General features: G+C 33.9%; 4 protein-coding genes across 4 annotated transcripts; 3 read left to right on the plus strand and 1 right to left on the minus strand.

Moving 5' to 3' along the window:
• The first annotated feature begins 3,232 nt into the window (after window positions 1-3,232).
• Window positions 3,233-5,240, plus strand: LOC140824521 (uncharacterized). Its single transcript, XM_073186100.1, has 2 exons — window positions 3,233-3,552; window positions 4,764-5,240. Exons 1-2 carry the CDS (start codon window positions 3,333-3,335, stop codon window positions 5,075-5,077), a joined length of 534 nt encoding a protein of 177 aa, XP_073042201.1. The 5' UTR covers window positions 3,233-3,332; the 3' UTR covers window positions 5,078-5,240.
• A 695-nt stretch (window positions 5,241-5,935) lies between these two features.
• LOC140822733 (E3 ubiquitin-protein ligase RMA1H1-like) lies at window positions 5,936-8,298 on the plus strand. The gene is made up of 2 exons (XM_073183593.1): window positions 5,936-6,094; window positions 7,309-8,298. The coding sequence occupies exon 2, from the start codon at window positions 7,336-7,338 to the stop codon at window positions 8,107-8,109; it is 774 nt and encodes a 257-aa protein (XP_073039694.1). The 5' UTR covers window positions 5,936-6,094; window positions 7,309-7,335; the 3' UTR covers window positions 8,110-8,298.
• A 3,615-nt stretch (window positions 8,299-11,913) lies between these two features.
• Window positions 11,914-13,424, plus strand: LOC140822734 (expansin-A12). The gene is made up of 3 exons (XM_073183594.1): window positions 11,914-12,085; window positions 12,260-12,569; window positions 13,090-13,424. The coding sequence occupies exons 1-3, from the start codon at window positions 11,956-11,958 to the stop codon at window positions 13,400-13,402; spliced, it is 753 nt and encodes a 250-aa protein (XP_073039695.1). The 5' UTR covers window positions 11,914-11,955; the 3' UTR covers window positions 13,403-13,424.
• A 1,016-nt stretch (window positions 13,425-14,440) lies between these two features.
• On the minus strand, window positions 14,441-16,058 carry LOC140824020 (F-box/LRR-repeat protein At4g14103-like). Its single transcript, XM_073185625.1, has 4 exons — window positions 15,060-16,058; window positions 14,827-14,961; window positions 14,593-14,709; window positions 14,441-14,494 (listed from the first exon to the last, which is right to left on the minus strand). Exons 1-4 carry the CDS (start codon window positions 15,942-15,944, stop codon window positions 14,441-14,443), a joined length of 1,191 nt encoding a protein of 396 aa, XP_073041726.1. The 5' UTR covers window positions 15,945-16,058.
• Window positions 16,059-16,815: the final 757 nt, after the last annotated feature.

Here is a 16,815-nt window from a genome sequence, read left to right on the forward strand (position 1 = left end):
GGTCTGTCGCTTGCACAAGTCTTTATATGGCTTGAAACAAGCCTCACGACAATGGTACTCCAAGTTTTCAACTTTTGTCATTCAACTTGGTTTTCGGCAATCAAAATCTGATCACTCTTTATTCATTAAAGACTCGGGTGATTCCTTTGTTGCGTTACTTGTTTATGTTGATGATATCATCATCACTGGCCCCTCAGTCCAAGCTATTGACATCATTAAGCGCACCCTGCACCAACAATTTCATCTCAAAGATCTTGGCCATCTCAAGTACTTTCTTGGCCTTGAAATAGCTCGTTCAGCAAGCGGTATTGTCTTGTCTCAACGTAACTACGCATTGCAACTCTTAGAAGACACTGGTTTCCTCGCTTGTAAACCAGCGAATGTTCCCATGCATCCCAAAGCTTGTTTGAATTCTGTCGATGGGGAAGAACTTTCTGATATTTCTCAATATCGCCAGCTCATTGGTCGCCTCTTATATCTCACCATCACTCGTCCTGACATTTCCTATGCTGTTCACAAGCTAAGTCAGTTTGTTGCCCGGCCTAGATCTCATCACTTGATGGCCATCCATCACTTACTTCGATATATTAAGGGTCACCCAAGTCAAGGTTTATTTTACGCCTCTACTTCCTCATTACAGTTACGTGCTTTCTCCGACGCGGATTGGGCCTCTTGCATTGACTCCAGGAAGTCCACCACCGGTTACTGCATCTTCTTAGGTGATTCTCTAATTTCCTGGAAGGCCAAAAAGCAACCAACCATTGCTCGCTCCTCTGCCGAAGCCGAGTATCGTTCCATGGCAGCAACCACCAGTGAACTTATCTGGATTCGACAGCTACTTTCCGAACTATCCATCACCATTCCCTCCCCGGCACTATTGTTCTGTGATAATCAAGCAGCTATCCACATTGCCACTAATCCGATGTTCCATGAAAGGACGAAGCATATTGAAATCGACTGCTACTTCATTCGAGACAAAGTCAGTGATGGTTCTCTCAAACTTCTACCCATTCGCACTCATATGCAATTAGCGGATATTTTCACGAAGCCCTTACCAAAAGCTATATTGTTTCCTTTACTATCCAAGATGGCCCTCAAAGACATTTGTAGTCCCTCTCTCGTTCTTAGTTCAATATCCTATAAAGTTCAATTGGAAGTTTGTTTGTTTTTTTATTAGATTATATGTTTAATGTCAAACAAGATCTTCAAACAACCTCATGAACCATAAGAATCCAAATCCAAACACGTTTTATGACCTAGAAAGATTTATAGTCCTCGGGTTCCCAAAATCCCTACAGCCTCTCTTTCGGTCCCCCTCCATCATATTGTTTTCAATGGAATATTTATCTAAGTTTATCTTTCGATTTACTCGGTTTGCAGGTTTAGAAGTTGATCATTTCCGTTCACCCGTAAACTCTTATAACCAGAGAATCAGGCTTAGAAGAACCATCCAGTAATTTTCAGAATTAAAGATAGTATAGTGTGTTCACGTAACTGTAACACATAAAATCGAAAATATAATGAACATTCAAGAGAGCTTAAACATTGATATTCTTGAAATTTAAATTTTTTTCACAACCGAACTTTCTACGATAACTGATTGATATAGGACTATAATTTTTATTAGACATTGTGATATTTATATTCTTATAAACTTTATTAGAAACATTCAAGTAATATTAATTTAGTTATAAAAGTTTAGATTGTTAGGTTAACCAAAATTTTATATTGAAAACTGAAATCGAAACGAACTATTCTATATTTTAAAAATTAAACCGAACTTTCGAATAAACTAATATAGGACTAAACGTTTGTCGTTTTACCAAAAGATATAGTTGATGGTAATGGTTCAACTCAAATATTTTAAATCGCACAGCAGCCCAAGTGTCATGGTTCGATCGCTCTACTTAGTAAGAAAAATTATTGCACCTTAACATCGAACCGAATTTTCAAATTAATTCATTTCGGTCTGTTATTTTGATTGAAACCGGTGTTTTGTTCACTCATAGACTGTAATTGATGTTTGTCCATTATTTGTTGGTATATGCTTTTTTGGTTTAAAAATAACTTGAGAGTTTTTATTTTTTTCATTCCTTGAGTCACTTAACTAGAAAAATTCCATATTCCTAAAATTTTACAACAAATAATAAATTTTCAAATTTCATACTTATTCAGATTTTGGTATTATAAACAAAAAAATCACAAAACAAACTCGATAATAATTGCGCATCAATAATCATCAAACATTTCAACCAATTGATTATTATTCCAAATATCTACAACAATAGATTTTTAGGGTAATAATTAAAACTCCAAAATCCATATACATCATAAGACAATATATTATTGCAACTCGAATAATCACAACTAAATATTCAATATAATTTTAGAGTCGTTAATATCGTTTATGACTTATTCAGTACAGTTTACATTATTAGGCATAGTTTGGTACATGAGATAAGAGAGTGATTGATAAATAATCCTCCTTATCCCATGTTTGGTATCTTTTTAAAAAGCCCATGATATTATAAATAATTTTTTAGAATGATAAAATGTCTCTTCTATTAGGTGTGATAATTTTAATGTAATGATAAAATACACTATAAATGACTTAATTACCCTCAATTTATACATGGTTTTTATAAAGCTATGCTAGTATGTAGAAATTAAAATCAAATAAATATTTTTATTTATTTTTATATATTATATAATATGATAATTATAAAAATGAATTCGAGATAATTATATAAATAATTTTTATAAATCTCAATAAAATCATTAGTATCACTCGATTAACCTTAAAAATTGATATTTGACTTGACTCACAAAATAAAGGGCTCAATTATCATATTATATAATATATAAAATTAGGTAAAAATAAAAAAATCATGCAAGAAATATCGACGCATGAACAGTTAAAAAATATGAAGTCAAGCAACAACTTTGAAATTATAAAATTTATTATGATAAAATTAATTTTGTCATTACAATCTAATATATAAATTTAATCACTCTTATTAAAATCATATCAAACATTAAATATAATATCATATATATTATTTATCATTAAATTATCTTTATATTATACATCATATGTTTATCTTATAATGTGTAACAAACTATGCCTTCGAGTACTATTTCAAGTTGCATATGATTGGGCTTATTTTAAGAATTATAAAGCCCAAATCCTGAATGACCCAAGCCCAATAAGAAAGCGACGTCTAGTCATCCTCAGATCACCTCATCCAAAATCGTCTGCACTGCACCACTCTCTTCAGATCCTTCAACGATTGTCTCACACCCATACTGTGTGTATTCACATTCCTGGTGTGATGGAAACCCTGACTATACCTCGCGCGTCCTCTATTCCGTCGTCTTCCTTGCCTCCGCCGGCGGGTCCAACCCGGTCTTGCCAGGATTCTGTCAAATATTCCGCGTTCAGAGGACTCAAGAGTCATTCAGCTCACTCGTTGGCGTCGAAGCGTTTGCCCCCCAAGCTTGCTCGCCGTGGGAGTCGTATCTTCTGTGAGGCGCAGGAGACAGCTGTCGAAGGTTTGGCTTACTATGTTATTCGCGCGAAATATACATCTTTTGAAATATAGTGTGCCAATTTTACTGGAAGTAGCTGTTTTGTGAATTTGCACTTTAGCATGAAATTTACCATTATTCTTCTGGAAATTTAGTAAAAAGAGAGAGATATGCTTTGGCTTTCCTAAAGATGTAAAAAAAACAGCACATAGGTAATTTTGTGCTGTTGTTTTCTATTCCAAAGTTCTTATTGGTGTTTTCACGTTCTTGAATCATGCTTCTTAGGTTTTATCTGTTGCTTTAAGAAATGCACTTCAGGAGTTACGCTGCCCACAAGCATGGTTTGAACTATGCTTGGACAGGGGAGCTAAAGTGATAGCTGAAAATCTGTCTTTAGAGCAGCCTTCTGAAAGGCGCCGCCCGATTTTTAGAAAAAACTATGTTTTTTAGAAAAGCGATGTATGTGAGCTTTGCTACACACACACACACACACATATATATATAATTTTTTTTGAATATGATTTGCATTTTACTCCAGCAATTTGTGTTGGATGAAAAAAACGAATATGTCATGAATTTTGAGATTGAATCCAATGCATAGAAATTATTTAAAAAAATGGGAGATGGAACGAGGAGAATTAGATATTTATGCTAAATAACCGTCCAGGCGACCGTGCTTAGGCAGTGGGTAGGGGCGCTTGCTTACGGCCTATCGTTTTTCAGAACACTGTTTTAGAGTGTACATATATACGTTTGTTGTCATCAGATGGCACTTTAACGTTGGTGATCCAGAGAAAACATAAAAAGGGAAACCATTTTCAAATTCTTTCCGTATTAGGCAATCAAAAGAGAGAATAACAATTGGTATAAACATGTCCCGACTCCAACCCTTCGTTGCTGGCATTTATCCTTTTGTTGCTTTGTGTTTGTTGCATTTCATCAACGTCCACTATTTTCCATTGTCGATTAAGCCTAATTCTAGGACAAATCTGCTGATACCGATTGATGTAGCGGTGCATGTTGATGGATGATCATATGATTCTTGTTTTTCTATGTGTGAAAATACCAAAATATAAATGTTGAGTCTTTTTCCTTGACATAAATGAAGAATCTCATTAGAGCGCACTTACATGCTTTTATGCGAGTTTCAACTTGTGTCGGCAAGCATTTCAGCCTGGTGATGTCAAGCATCAATCACAAATATGATTTATAATTCCATTGTGAATAATCTGCAGTGGCTGCTGTTACTGATTCCAATTGGAAATCCCTTGTACTCGACAGTGATTTACCGGTTCTGGTTGAGTTTTGGGCACCATGGTGTGGACCATGCGGCATGATCCACCCCACTATTGATAAACTTGCCAAGGTATATGCTGGAAAGCTTAATTGCTTCAAGGTTAACACCGATGTCAGCCCTGCAATCGCCACCCGATATGGTATCCGAAGCATTCCCACCGTTATCATTTACAAGAATGGGGAGGAGAAAGACACAATCATCGGTGCAGTTCCAGAATCGGCACTAGTTACATCCATTGAAAAATTCATGTAGATTGGTCGGTGTGTAAATATGTTTTCCTGAAACCAAACTCTCATCTATTTGGTTTATTTTTACCTTGCTGAATCTTTCGTTCCAAAATAGTGTTTGATTCCCTTTTTCTTCTCCGTGGATGAAAGATGAAAATGCATATAACAAATTTGGAGGTAATTTGTTACATGCATCTCTAATCTTATACAAATGAATAATAGAATCAACTATTCTTTTGAACATGAGATATATTTAGTTATTTTGGTCATCTATTATATTGTTAATTTTCAGTTTGGTCCGTTATATTTGTTTTTCCTATGTGACATTGATGAAGCGTTGACATGTATAGTGTTTGTGTCATATCAGAGTTTCAAAAAAGAAAGATTAAAATTACCAAAAATCGAAAATATAATTATAAATTGAAATTTGATAAGATGACAAACCAAAATTATAATTTTCTGGAGAAGGTATTGATTTAGGACTATATCTATTTTATTTTTTACAGTTAAAGGCATGATAGTAACCACTTAAAAGACACCAATTTTTTCTCACCTTGATATTACATTTTTGTTTTATTTTTTTAAATTTCAAGACATTTTTTTTTATTTCAACAATTCAAATATCAATTTAGTACTTTCATAATTTGTCAAATTTGATTTTAGTTCATCGATAATGATAAAAAAATTGTACACACATATCGACGTGTACAGAATAACTAGTGTTTTATAACTACTCGTCATGTCCATGGAAGTGTTTTGTTTTGTTTTGTCAAACTAAATTATTCGGAGTGTTGTGTTGCTAACAATCAGGTCTAAAACTATAATTTTCAGAAACTATAGGATGAAAACGGTTTAATGATTAAAGAAGGGACCCTTATGCAATTAAGACTGTCCCTTTTCATGAATCACATTTGTCCGTTGACGGTTCACCTAAATTTCCATTCCCAGCTGATTCTGTGCTCCCTATCTCTACAGATTTGATGACGATCCATTGCTTCAGCTGTTTCTCTCTCTAGTTTTCTCGTTCGATCGATATTTCAAGGTACGATCTCTCTTTTTTGGATTGCTTCGTTTTCGTTCGTGAAATTTTATGCGGTTTGTTCTTTATTTTATTATTTAGATTTTTGTTCGAATTTCATGTCTTTCTTGTGGTTTTTATACATTGTAGCGTTGTTTCTGTACTTGTTTCAAAAGATCTCAGGCATTTTGTGTCTGCAGTTTTCTTTATTTTTCGTTTTGAAGAAGTTTTTTGGCTAAATTGTGGAATTAAAGGTGGGATTGTTGGTTATTTTTTGTTCTTTTCGTTCAGTTTATGGATTTCTTTTATTTTTCTGTTTTGTTGTTTCTCTAGTGAAAATATTTCTGCTTTATCTTGTCGATTCCTATATCTTGACAAAAGACAATTCACAATTGCAGTTTACGGTTGCATATTCGTACATACCTTTTCCATCTCTAACAAGGTGTCTTAGATTCGCCGTTTGGTTTAATCTCCTTTGTCATGCTTCGATTTTGAGTTTTGGATTTTAACTTTTGCGAAAAACCATGGTAAAGATTTTAAGATTCTTGGATTCTTATTAAGACTAATTATTAATATTTATATAGCTGAGCAAAGCTATGAAATCATTGATTTTCACGTCTTCAGAAACTAACAAAATAAGCCATATATCCACTTCTTACGGCTGAATATAATAGTTTGATGGGAGTTTGGTTATACTTAGATTCATGAATTATGATAAGCTGATCTTTTGGAACGAAGTTTTGTTGCTAGTGTGTAACAAGATTTGTTGGATTCTAGTTTAAGATTCTTATTTATTTTATCTAGTTGAATTTTTGGAATGAATGAAGGGTGTAGAGTTCATTGGAGTTCTAAGTTTGCAAGTGCTTTTTAACAAATCAAAAAGCAGAACAAATTTTATAGATGGTGAAATTTTTTAAATCCTGCAAAAAGCTTATGAGAACTATGACATCAAAGTCAGCATAATTAACCCCGAAAAAACAATATTTTCAAAAAATTAGAGAAGTTGTGATCCCCTATGACAGCTTTAAGAGGCTGTCATCGACACGTTATCTTTCTCAATATTTTTTTGGTGTTATAAGTTCTAAAAAAAGTTGGGATGCTATATGAAAAGGCGATCCGAGGGACTGCCGATTTTAGACATTTACGTAGAATTGTCCAGTTATTTTGTACAAATATTGTTTTTGGTGCCTTATACTCACATCACAAAAATAATTCCTTCTCCTGTGCCAACTTTGCAGAGTTTGGTCTCTCTTTATGTAGCTACCATGGCTTTTCAACAAATCTGTGATACCTCTGACATGCATTTTGGTTCCGAGGGGGATTTGTCTCTTAATCAAAAATGGAATTCAGTATCTCCAACAGTGACCACAGAAAATGTGACTGGATGTTTTGATTGCAACATATGTTTTGAATCATCACGTGAACCAGTTGTGACCCTTTGTGGCCATCTCTATTGTTGGCCGTGCATCTACGAATGGCTTCAGGTTCAAACCCCCTCGGTAGAGGCAGACGAGCAGCCGAAATGCCCCGTTTGTAAGGCTTACATATCTTCTTCCTCATTGGTACCCCTCTATGGTCGTGGCTCATCATCATCCGAGCCTGAACCCAAGAAACCCCAAATGGATGCGGTCATACCCAACAGACCCCCGGCACTTGGGACAAATGCTCTAGTTTCTGCTCCAATAACCATGGTTCCTGATTCTAATCAGCAGCAGCATCCACAGCATCAGGCATTCCATCACCAGCAATACTTTCCCCACCCTATCAGCAATCACACTTCAATGACCCCTACTCTTGATGGCACTATTACAAGCGGTTTCTCCAGTCCAACCGTCAATATGGTTGGTGAATTGGTGTTTGCTACAATGTTCAGGGCCTCAGATACAAGTTTGTTCGCCTATCCTCATGCCAATTCTTACTCACTTCATGGAAACAGCAGCCCACGGCTAAGAACTCAAGAAATGCTATTGGACAAATCACTTAACAGGGTAACCATCTTTCTTTTCTGCTGCTTTGCTCTCTGCCTGATTTTGTTTTAGTTTTCGCTGGTGATTATATATAGCTGTGAATGTATTGCGCGTGCTACTGGAAGCCAGTCAGAGATAGATTCGTTATATTAACTTTTTATGGAATTTACCGAATTGTTGTCTTTGGAATGAGGTTTTCTGAAATGTTACCTTCCAGAACATGATATTCTTTAAATGCAGCAGTGCTATGATTTTGGATTTTGGAACAACGTTTTCCTGTGTCTAATGATATATATTGAGTTATAGTTTGTATTGATCTCTCGCCTTTAAAAACTATTTTCTGCATCTTCTTCATCATGCATGGCTAATAAATCGATTTCAAAGTTTCCAAAATCTGATATTCACAACAAAAGAAAGCATACAGCTCAAAAAGAGGGATGCAGTTCACACAACTATTGATGTATCCCAGATTCAGAAGTCTCTCCTCTTGCTTTTAAATATCGAGTGAACCGGCATCCTGTCTAAGGAACGAGGTCTTGCGTTCGAGACACGGACACCAAGTTATAATTCCCTCCCCAAAATATCAACTAAAAAAGAAAACTCAATGTCCTCCAATAATGTGCCTTTTAGACCTTTTTCTCGCCTAACACCGATTAAAAAAGGTATACATATATATACTTTGTAAAAGTTTAGGTGTCTCTATATTATTCTTCTTCACGTCATTAATGATTTAAAAAAACTACATGTTGAGAATATGGTATTAAATAATGTGTATAATCCATGAAAACAACTCTGTTTATTTGATAACCTAAAGATGTGAGTTTATGTTATCATGAGTAAAGTGATGTCTAAAAATACCAAAACTAAGCAAGTATATTTATTGGAGTACGTCTAGTTCTCAGCGATATATTCAAAAATCATAAGAGGTAAAATAATTAATGACACAAAATTATCGCAAAAATTCACGAATTTTGAAAATAACAAAATCATCTTACTCAAATAGTTATTAACAAAAATATTTCCTAAACTTCTTAAAATTCTATTATGATTAGGTCTCTTATGAGACGGTCTCACGAATCTTTATTAGCATCAAAAGTAATATTTTTTCATGGATGATCCAAATAAGATATCTATATAACAAAATACGATCCGTGAGATCATCTCACACAAATTTTTGCCTTCTACTACAATCTCCTAACTTGATATAATTTTTTTTTAAAAACACGAGAAAATCAATTTTGCACAAAGGCAGAAGTCCACTAGTTATTATAAAATAATATCAATATTTTATTATTCTCAATTTCCCTTATAGTCAGTCTCACCGCCAATATATATATATAGATAGTTATGTGGGTCGCCATCCAACCGTCAACTAACCCTAGAGTGTTTGTGTGTTTGGGTGTCCATATATATATATATATTATATATATATATATAATATACAGTTTTGATATGATGCACATCTATCGTGCACATCTATGTGAGCGCCGATGAGGTGTCAATCACCCATTGGATGTGATGAAATATAGAAAAGTTGTGCATCCAATGGATGAGTGACACCTCATCGATGCTCACATAGGTGTGCACGGTAGGTGTTCAGCATATCAAAACTATATATATATATATATATATATATATATATATATATATATATATATATATATATATATATAGATATATATAAAGAAAATCAACTAGCATTTCCTATTTAGGAGGAAATTGCAATTTTGATTATATATGTATGTTTGTTTCCGATTTTGATCTTTTACATTGTGAATTCCAGTGTCAATCATGTATATTTTCATATTTGATATTTTTAGTTAATTTTCATTGAGAATGTTGATTAAACATATCATATATCAGCGTCGCATGACTGTAACATCAGAAAAATAAAATAAAATTGCCACACAATAAAAAAAACGAAGATACCGAACTAAAATTGAAATTTAACGGCACGGTAGACTTAAAATCGCCAAAAAAACAAATATACATATGAAAAATATGACTTAATTCTAAGGTATTGCCCTCTTAAAATTATATTATTCGTCTAAATCTTCACTATCGAATAAAAAATCATTGGCTAAACTATATTTTTGGGATATTATTATTTAAAGAAAATAAAAAGTAGTATTGAACTATTGGTTGGGATAACATAAAATCACCGACACACACATGAAAATGGCCCTCACATGCTCGTGTACCCTTCCGTAAATACCCAAACTTCTTTTCAAAACGCGTTGTGAGAAATCAAAAAACCTGTTTGCATTATTAAATAAGAAATATTGCATTCATATTCGATTTTATGTGAAATTAATATCGAAAATTAAGAGTAAAAAATCGTGTTCATATAACTTTCCCCAAGAAAATAACGAAAATAATAATCACGTTTTCAACCAACTCAGTTAGCTACTCACTGAGCTTTGAGTATGGAGCATCACAAACTCCTTGTCCCTAATACGTTATAGTAGGGTTGACGATTTCTTTCGAACTCTTTGAAGAATTCGATACTGATCTTGATAGAAGGGCGCATGGAGAAATTTTTTTAACCCGATGAAATAATTGAGTAATCGGGTATAAAGATTTTTATGTTCGGTGATGGAGACCGATCTAATCGTATTCTACACATATCTGACTAGAATACCCTATTAAATTGTAATATACGTGTATATATATACACACACACCTATTTATGTATTTATATTACATAAAGCTAGTTCTAATATGCTTTTGTTAAATGATGTTGAATATAATGAAGAAAATTATTAGTATATAGATTGTGTTATTTTTGTAGGATATAGTGTTGGGATTGACTATTTCTAATATCTTGTTATTTCTATGTGATGTTTAGTTTCTAATATTTATATTTAATTTTTTTTTCTTATCTTAAGAATTAGATTCATCGAAACAATTTAAAATTGAAAAGAAATTTAGGTGGTAATTATATGATATTTGGATAAAGTATTTATATCCGATTTTTTGATGGATATGAGAATAAAGATGAAGGTAAATATAATAAATAGATATGTGGACGGAGAGGAGGATATGAAATTTTATCCAAATACAACTTATTGTTCATCCCCTTGTTTTAGAGGTATTTCTCGAGGAATACAGCTCATATTTCATAAATATCGTGTATAAAATAATTTTTTTAAAAGGAGAAAAAAAATTTGAATTCATCTAGATCTTGCCTCCATTTCAATATTTTTCCCAAACTATTAACATTATTTTCAAATAGCATCGAAAATTTCTAACGTGACGAATATAAGTGGTGGAACAAAGATTTGATTGGTTCAAAACATTTAAGGGGCTATTTAATATATGAGACGGTCTCTTGTGAGACGGTTTCACGAATCTTTATCTGTGAGACGGGTCAACCCTACCGATATTCACAATAAAAAGTAATATTTTTAGCATAAAAAATAATATTTTTTTCATGGATGACTCAGATAAGAGATTCGTCTCACAAAATACAACTCGTGAGACTGTCTCACACAAGTTTTTGCCTTAATATATATTACATATAAAAATTACATTTAATCTATGGATCAAACTTGATTTTTTTTTATTAAAAAAATTGAGTTTTGGTTAAATATTAATAATTGAAAAAGGGACGAATATCGATCTTTTTAAATAAGAAAAAACATTTATGCATTATTTTACTTCTTACAATGCTCTAAGTTTCTCATTATTAACATTTTCAAGAACTCATTTTTAATTTGACGATGACTTAGTCACCGACAAACAAACGCGTACAAATTTAGTACTATGTTTGAGTGATCATGCATGCGAAGAAAATCTATATATATATGTGTATGAAAAAATATATTTCAACCATATTGTTTTTAACTCGATTTAAAACAAAATATACACATAAAAATCAAAGTTTAGTGAAAATATTATTGAAAAGGGATCTTAATTATGGCGATCCTCGATTTTTGTCTCTTAATTTTGAATTTTGTTTTGGTTTTTGAAGGGGTTAATGCCCAAAATGGTTGGCTTGATGCGCATGCGACTTTTTACGGGGCAACTCAAAATCCAAGCACCCTTGGTAAGATTTTTTCAGAGTTCGATGAATTTATTATGTTTGGATATATTAAAATTATTATTATATTTTTAATTAAGTGCATTATAAAATTTTTGAACTTAAAAAACAAAGCAAAACATGGGGTTAAGGGGAAAATGATGGTCGAGATCATTTCAGTCTATCTAAATATGTGACCAGGTGGAGCTTGTGGCTATGAAGACACCTACCAAGCCGGTTTCGGAGCTAACACGGCTGCGTTGAGCACTGCTCTCTTTCGGGGCGGTGAGGCTTGCGGTGCTTGCTACCAGGTAACGTGCAACTATGGACGAGACCGGAAGTGGTGCCTCGGCCGTGCATCCATCACGGTAACCGCCACCAACCTTTGCCCTTCCAACAACCGTGGGGGTTGGTGCGATCCGCCTCGCCACCACTTCGACATGTCGATGCCGGCTTTCTTTCAAATTGCTCGTCAGGGAAACGAAGGCGTAGTGCCCGTGCTTTACAGAAGGTATATATATATATATATAAACATGAATGTTATATCGCATAGACTTTTGTGAGACTGTCTCACGGTCGTTCCAATTCATGAAAAAAATATTATTTTTTATAAGAATTATGGATCAGATCAATTTATCTCATAAATATAAATTCGTAAAAATATCTCACAAGATACATATTCATGTTATCGAATAAAATATTAAATATGCATGTCTTTGATATCTAAATATAAGTATATACGTTTCTTAAAAAAAAAAAAAAGAGTATATATTTAGTAATATGTTTATACAACATAATTCCAAATCTTTTTCCATTGATGGAGTATAGGCTATAGCTTGAAGTCGATATTATCATATCGACAAATATAAAAATGGAGGAAAATATGTTTTTATTGAGAACTAAAGCGAAACTTTTATTTAAAAATTATATTTTAATTACTTTAATAAATGACAAAATTATGTATTTTTCAAATTTCTTTGTAGAACCTTCAATGTATAACAATGGTTGCTAATTAATTTGGTTGCTCGTAGGGTGGCATGCAAGAGAAGTTGGGGAGTCCGATTCACTATCAAGGGTCGACCCAACTTCAACAGGATCATGATCTCTAACGTTGGTGGAAGTGGAGACATCAAGAATGTTTTGATTCGGGGCTCCGAAACCGCAACATGGGCGCCCATGACCCGGAATTGGGGTGCCAACTGGCAGGCCAACGTCGATCTCCGGAGCCAAACGATGTCGTTTAAGCTCACTTTGGTCGACGGAAACACATTGGAGTTCTCCGACGTTGTCCCTTCTTCATGGAAGTTTGGCCAGACTTTTTCATCCCATAATCAATTTTCTTAATTCTTTCTGAATTCTAAACAGATCCAAAAGAAGTTAGATACTAATTCTTTATTTATATTTGATTCGAGCTTGAACTTCACTATTCGATCGGTTCGAAGCTCGAAAAATACGCTATTTTTTACTCAAATGTTCGGTGTGACATGAAATATGAATTCAGAGTTGATTTATTTGATTTACACTTTATTGGACTATTAAGCAAAAATTTAAATTATATTGTGGCTAACTTTTTGTAGCTTGTTTGGTTTTTATTGTATTCAGAAAAAAGTTGAAATATATACTAAAGTTTTGATTGAACGCAACTATTTGGTTTGAACTCGACTCAAATGTACTGTTAAAATTGGAACTTGGACTTAACTCAACCCAAAAGCTAGCTCAATAGAAGATTGTCAAGTCCCATATACAGGACTCTCAGAGATTTTATCCAACCGATGTTGGACAACTAACACAATTATGGACAGAGCGGGTAACCAACTATAGGCAGTCTAACACATAACGGTTGAACCTGAACTCTGATACAATGTTAAGATTGAGATTTGAGCTTAACTCAACCCCAAAATCTAGCTCAATAGAAGGGATTCTCCAAGTGCCATATATAGGACTCCCAGAGATTTTATTCAACCGATGTTGGACAACTAACATGTATCCCCGGAATCCATAGCCAAGATGTGGATGAAGCTACAAATAATTCGATTCAAGGATTCTACATATAATCAATCTGCTTTCCATTTATGCTAATTAATACTCAATTTATAAATATTTCGACATGAATAACTAAAACTAATCAAAGAAATATGAGTTTTGGAACAAATAACTGATTATTATTTATGCTGCATATTAAAATTATGGAAAATCAGAGACAAATTTACACGACAAGAAATGCAATTTTCCCTTCAAATTGAACAATAACATAATATAAAACATCAAGACAAAGGTTCATATACTAAAACCCGAGTAAAAAAATCAGTTTTCCCAAAATAAAATTCACAAAAAGTTGAATAAAATCCAAAAAAATACAAGTCTAAGTTAGAACATGATATCTCAACAAAGAGAGAGCTCACACTTCTCAGATCCTCGTGGCAACATGGAAACCCTCTGAATCGCACGAAACTTGGAATTGGAGTCATTACCAATACATTTGGAATATATGTTCATCTGCTGCAAGACCTCAGCATTCTTAAGATAAAGCTCACCATGCCATATTCCCAATCTCGACCCTCGTATGCGTAAATCGACACGGTCCTGATGTGTGATGATAGACAGAACGGAATGTACGCAGGATCCACCCATCCTTTTACATCACAATCAACCTGACAAGAAAGATAACATCAACACATCATATAAAACTGCAGAAGTACAACAAAGTATTACATAAAAAAGACTAAGATTTAGCAGTAATGTTTTTTTTTTTATCGAAATTAGTAGACCTTTCGGATGATGAGAATTTTCAGCATATGAGAAATTTGGAGCATTCTTGGCAAGAAATGCGTATCAGCTACCCAGTCTAGTTTGGTTAAATATCTAAACCTCGTCGTTGTAGCCAAGAATCCAGTGTAAACACACTGCAAATCAAAGAAAATTTCACCAGAATGAAGTTGGCATTGAACTTGTATCACTAACAACAAACAGGACATGATGATTAACACCTGCGGACACATACCGTCATTGTCGGACCGCTTGATAGTGTTAGACACTTAACTTTAGAGAAGCTTTCAAAAAATAGAGAGGAAATCCTCTGATCAATAAATTTACCCTTACAACTTTCCTTGCAAAGGCAAACTTCTGCTTGTACCAGGGATGATAGTTTTGGGGTATAGATATCAATAGATATAGAATCAACTACTTTGAGATATTGAAGTTGAGGAGTATCCAACTCCACAATGTGTTTCGCATAATCGCAGCCCTCGAAATTCAGTGCGAGGCGTCTTAGCACGGGCGACGAGACATATAAGTAGACCATATCTTTGGAACCATACATCATTCTATGAATGTTCAAATCCTCAAGCAGTAAGCAACCCGAGATTAACTTGGAAAGCGATTCATAATCGTCGTACATAACTGAGTCCAGAAACAACTTCTTCACCTTAGGTAAAGATACCGTAAGATTCGCATCGCATAAAAGGCAATTGTGAAGCCTCAAATCTACAAGAGTGTCGCACTTGAAAAGGCATTCGGGCAGCCTAAGTAGATAATTATCAAGATCCATCACCTGAACATTACGGTCAATGGCTTCACTAATCCATGAATCAAGCTTACAATTTTTGCTGTCTGCCCCAGATGAGAAGCTGAAACTGTTTATGCTCCGGGCGTTATGCTGCAAGAAAACCCCGTCAACGAAATCTGAAAAGCTCATTTCTTCCTCAGATTCTGAATCGGAATTTTCGTGTTCGAATTCAAGATTGACGACACGAGTCCAAAGGAACCTCCATCTTCTTGCTAGAATGCTAGTCGCCACCGCATATTTCGTCGGAAGAAACGAGAGGACGTGACAGAGAATGTGGTCCGGGAAACTGCTGATTCCAAGTTCATCACCCATCACCCCCATAATATCTGCTGCATCCTACGTCAAAAACACGTACAGGGCTCGTTCGATTCACTCAAAATCACAGAAAGGGTTTGCCCTGCATGATTTCGCTACCTCACGTAAAAATCTATTTGGTTCACCAGCCATTTTACTACGTGAATTCAGAAACAGAGTCCGTAAAATGAAGAAAAATGAAATAATTACTAATATATGAGCATCTTTTGATTAGTTTACGCAAGATTTTCAGGGTGGAAAATATATTTTTTAAGTTAGGGTTTTTTATCAGGGTTTATCTGATCGCGTGATATTCGGGAGAAAATTACAAAGACGGTTTTACCAATGAAGAAGTTGCTCATATTTATAATATAAAAATAATATTTTTTTATGAATCATTCAAATAGTCTTACAAAATTGACATACCAGCCCGTTTCAAATTAATTTTTTAATTTATTAATTCTTTCAAATTTTATCCATTTTATTTAGACTTTTTTGAAATGTAAAATAATATAACTATTGATACTATCATTATTATATAATTCTAGAAAATAAATTATTTTGATAAAGTTCATATTGAATTATTCTCTTGCATAGAAATAGTTAATCGACTGAATCAATCTCGAACCGATCCGAATTCGGTCATATCGATTCCAGGTTGATTGATCGGATTCAACACTAATAATAAATTGTTGAGACCGGACGCTTGGTCCAGTACTGGTCTCACCTGGAATTCTCAGTATATAGACTCGAGTTTGAGTCCTCCTCATCCCTATATTAGGAGTTCAAAAAAAAAAAAAAAAAACTAATCACGAATTGTTTGTTTGAAATTAAATTTTAAATTATTTTAATCGGATGTGTTTGAAACATTTAATTATCACGTGGTCAGACATTCGAA

Source organism: Primulina eburnea, chromosome 2 (assembly GCF_022965805.1).
Source record: "Primulina eburnea isolate SZY01 chromosome 2, ASM2296580v1, whole genome shotgun sequence".
NCBI lineage: Eukaryota > Viridiplantae > Streptophyta > Magnoliopsida > Lamiales > Gesneriaceae > Primulina > Primulina eburnea.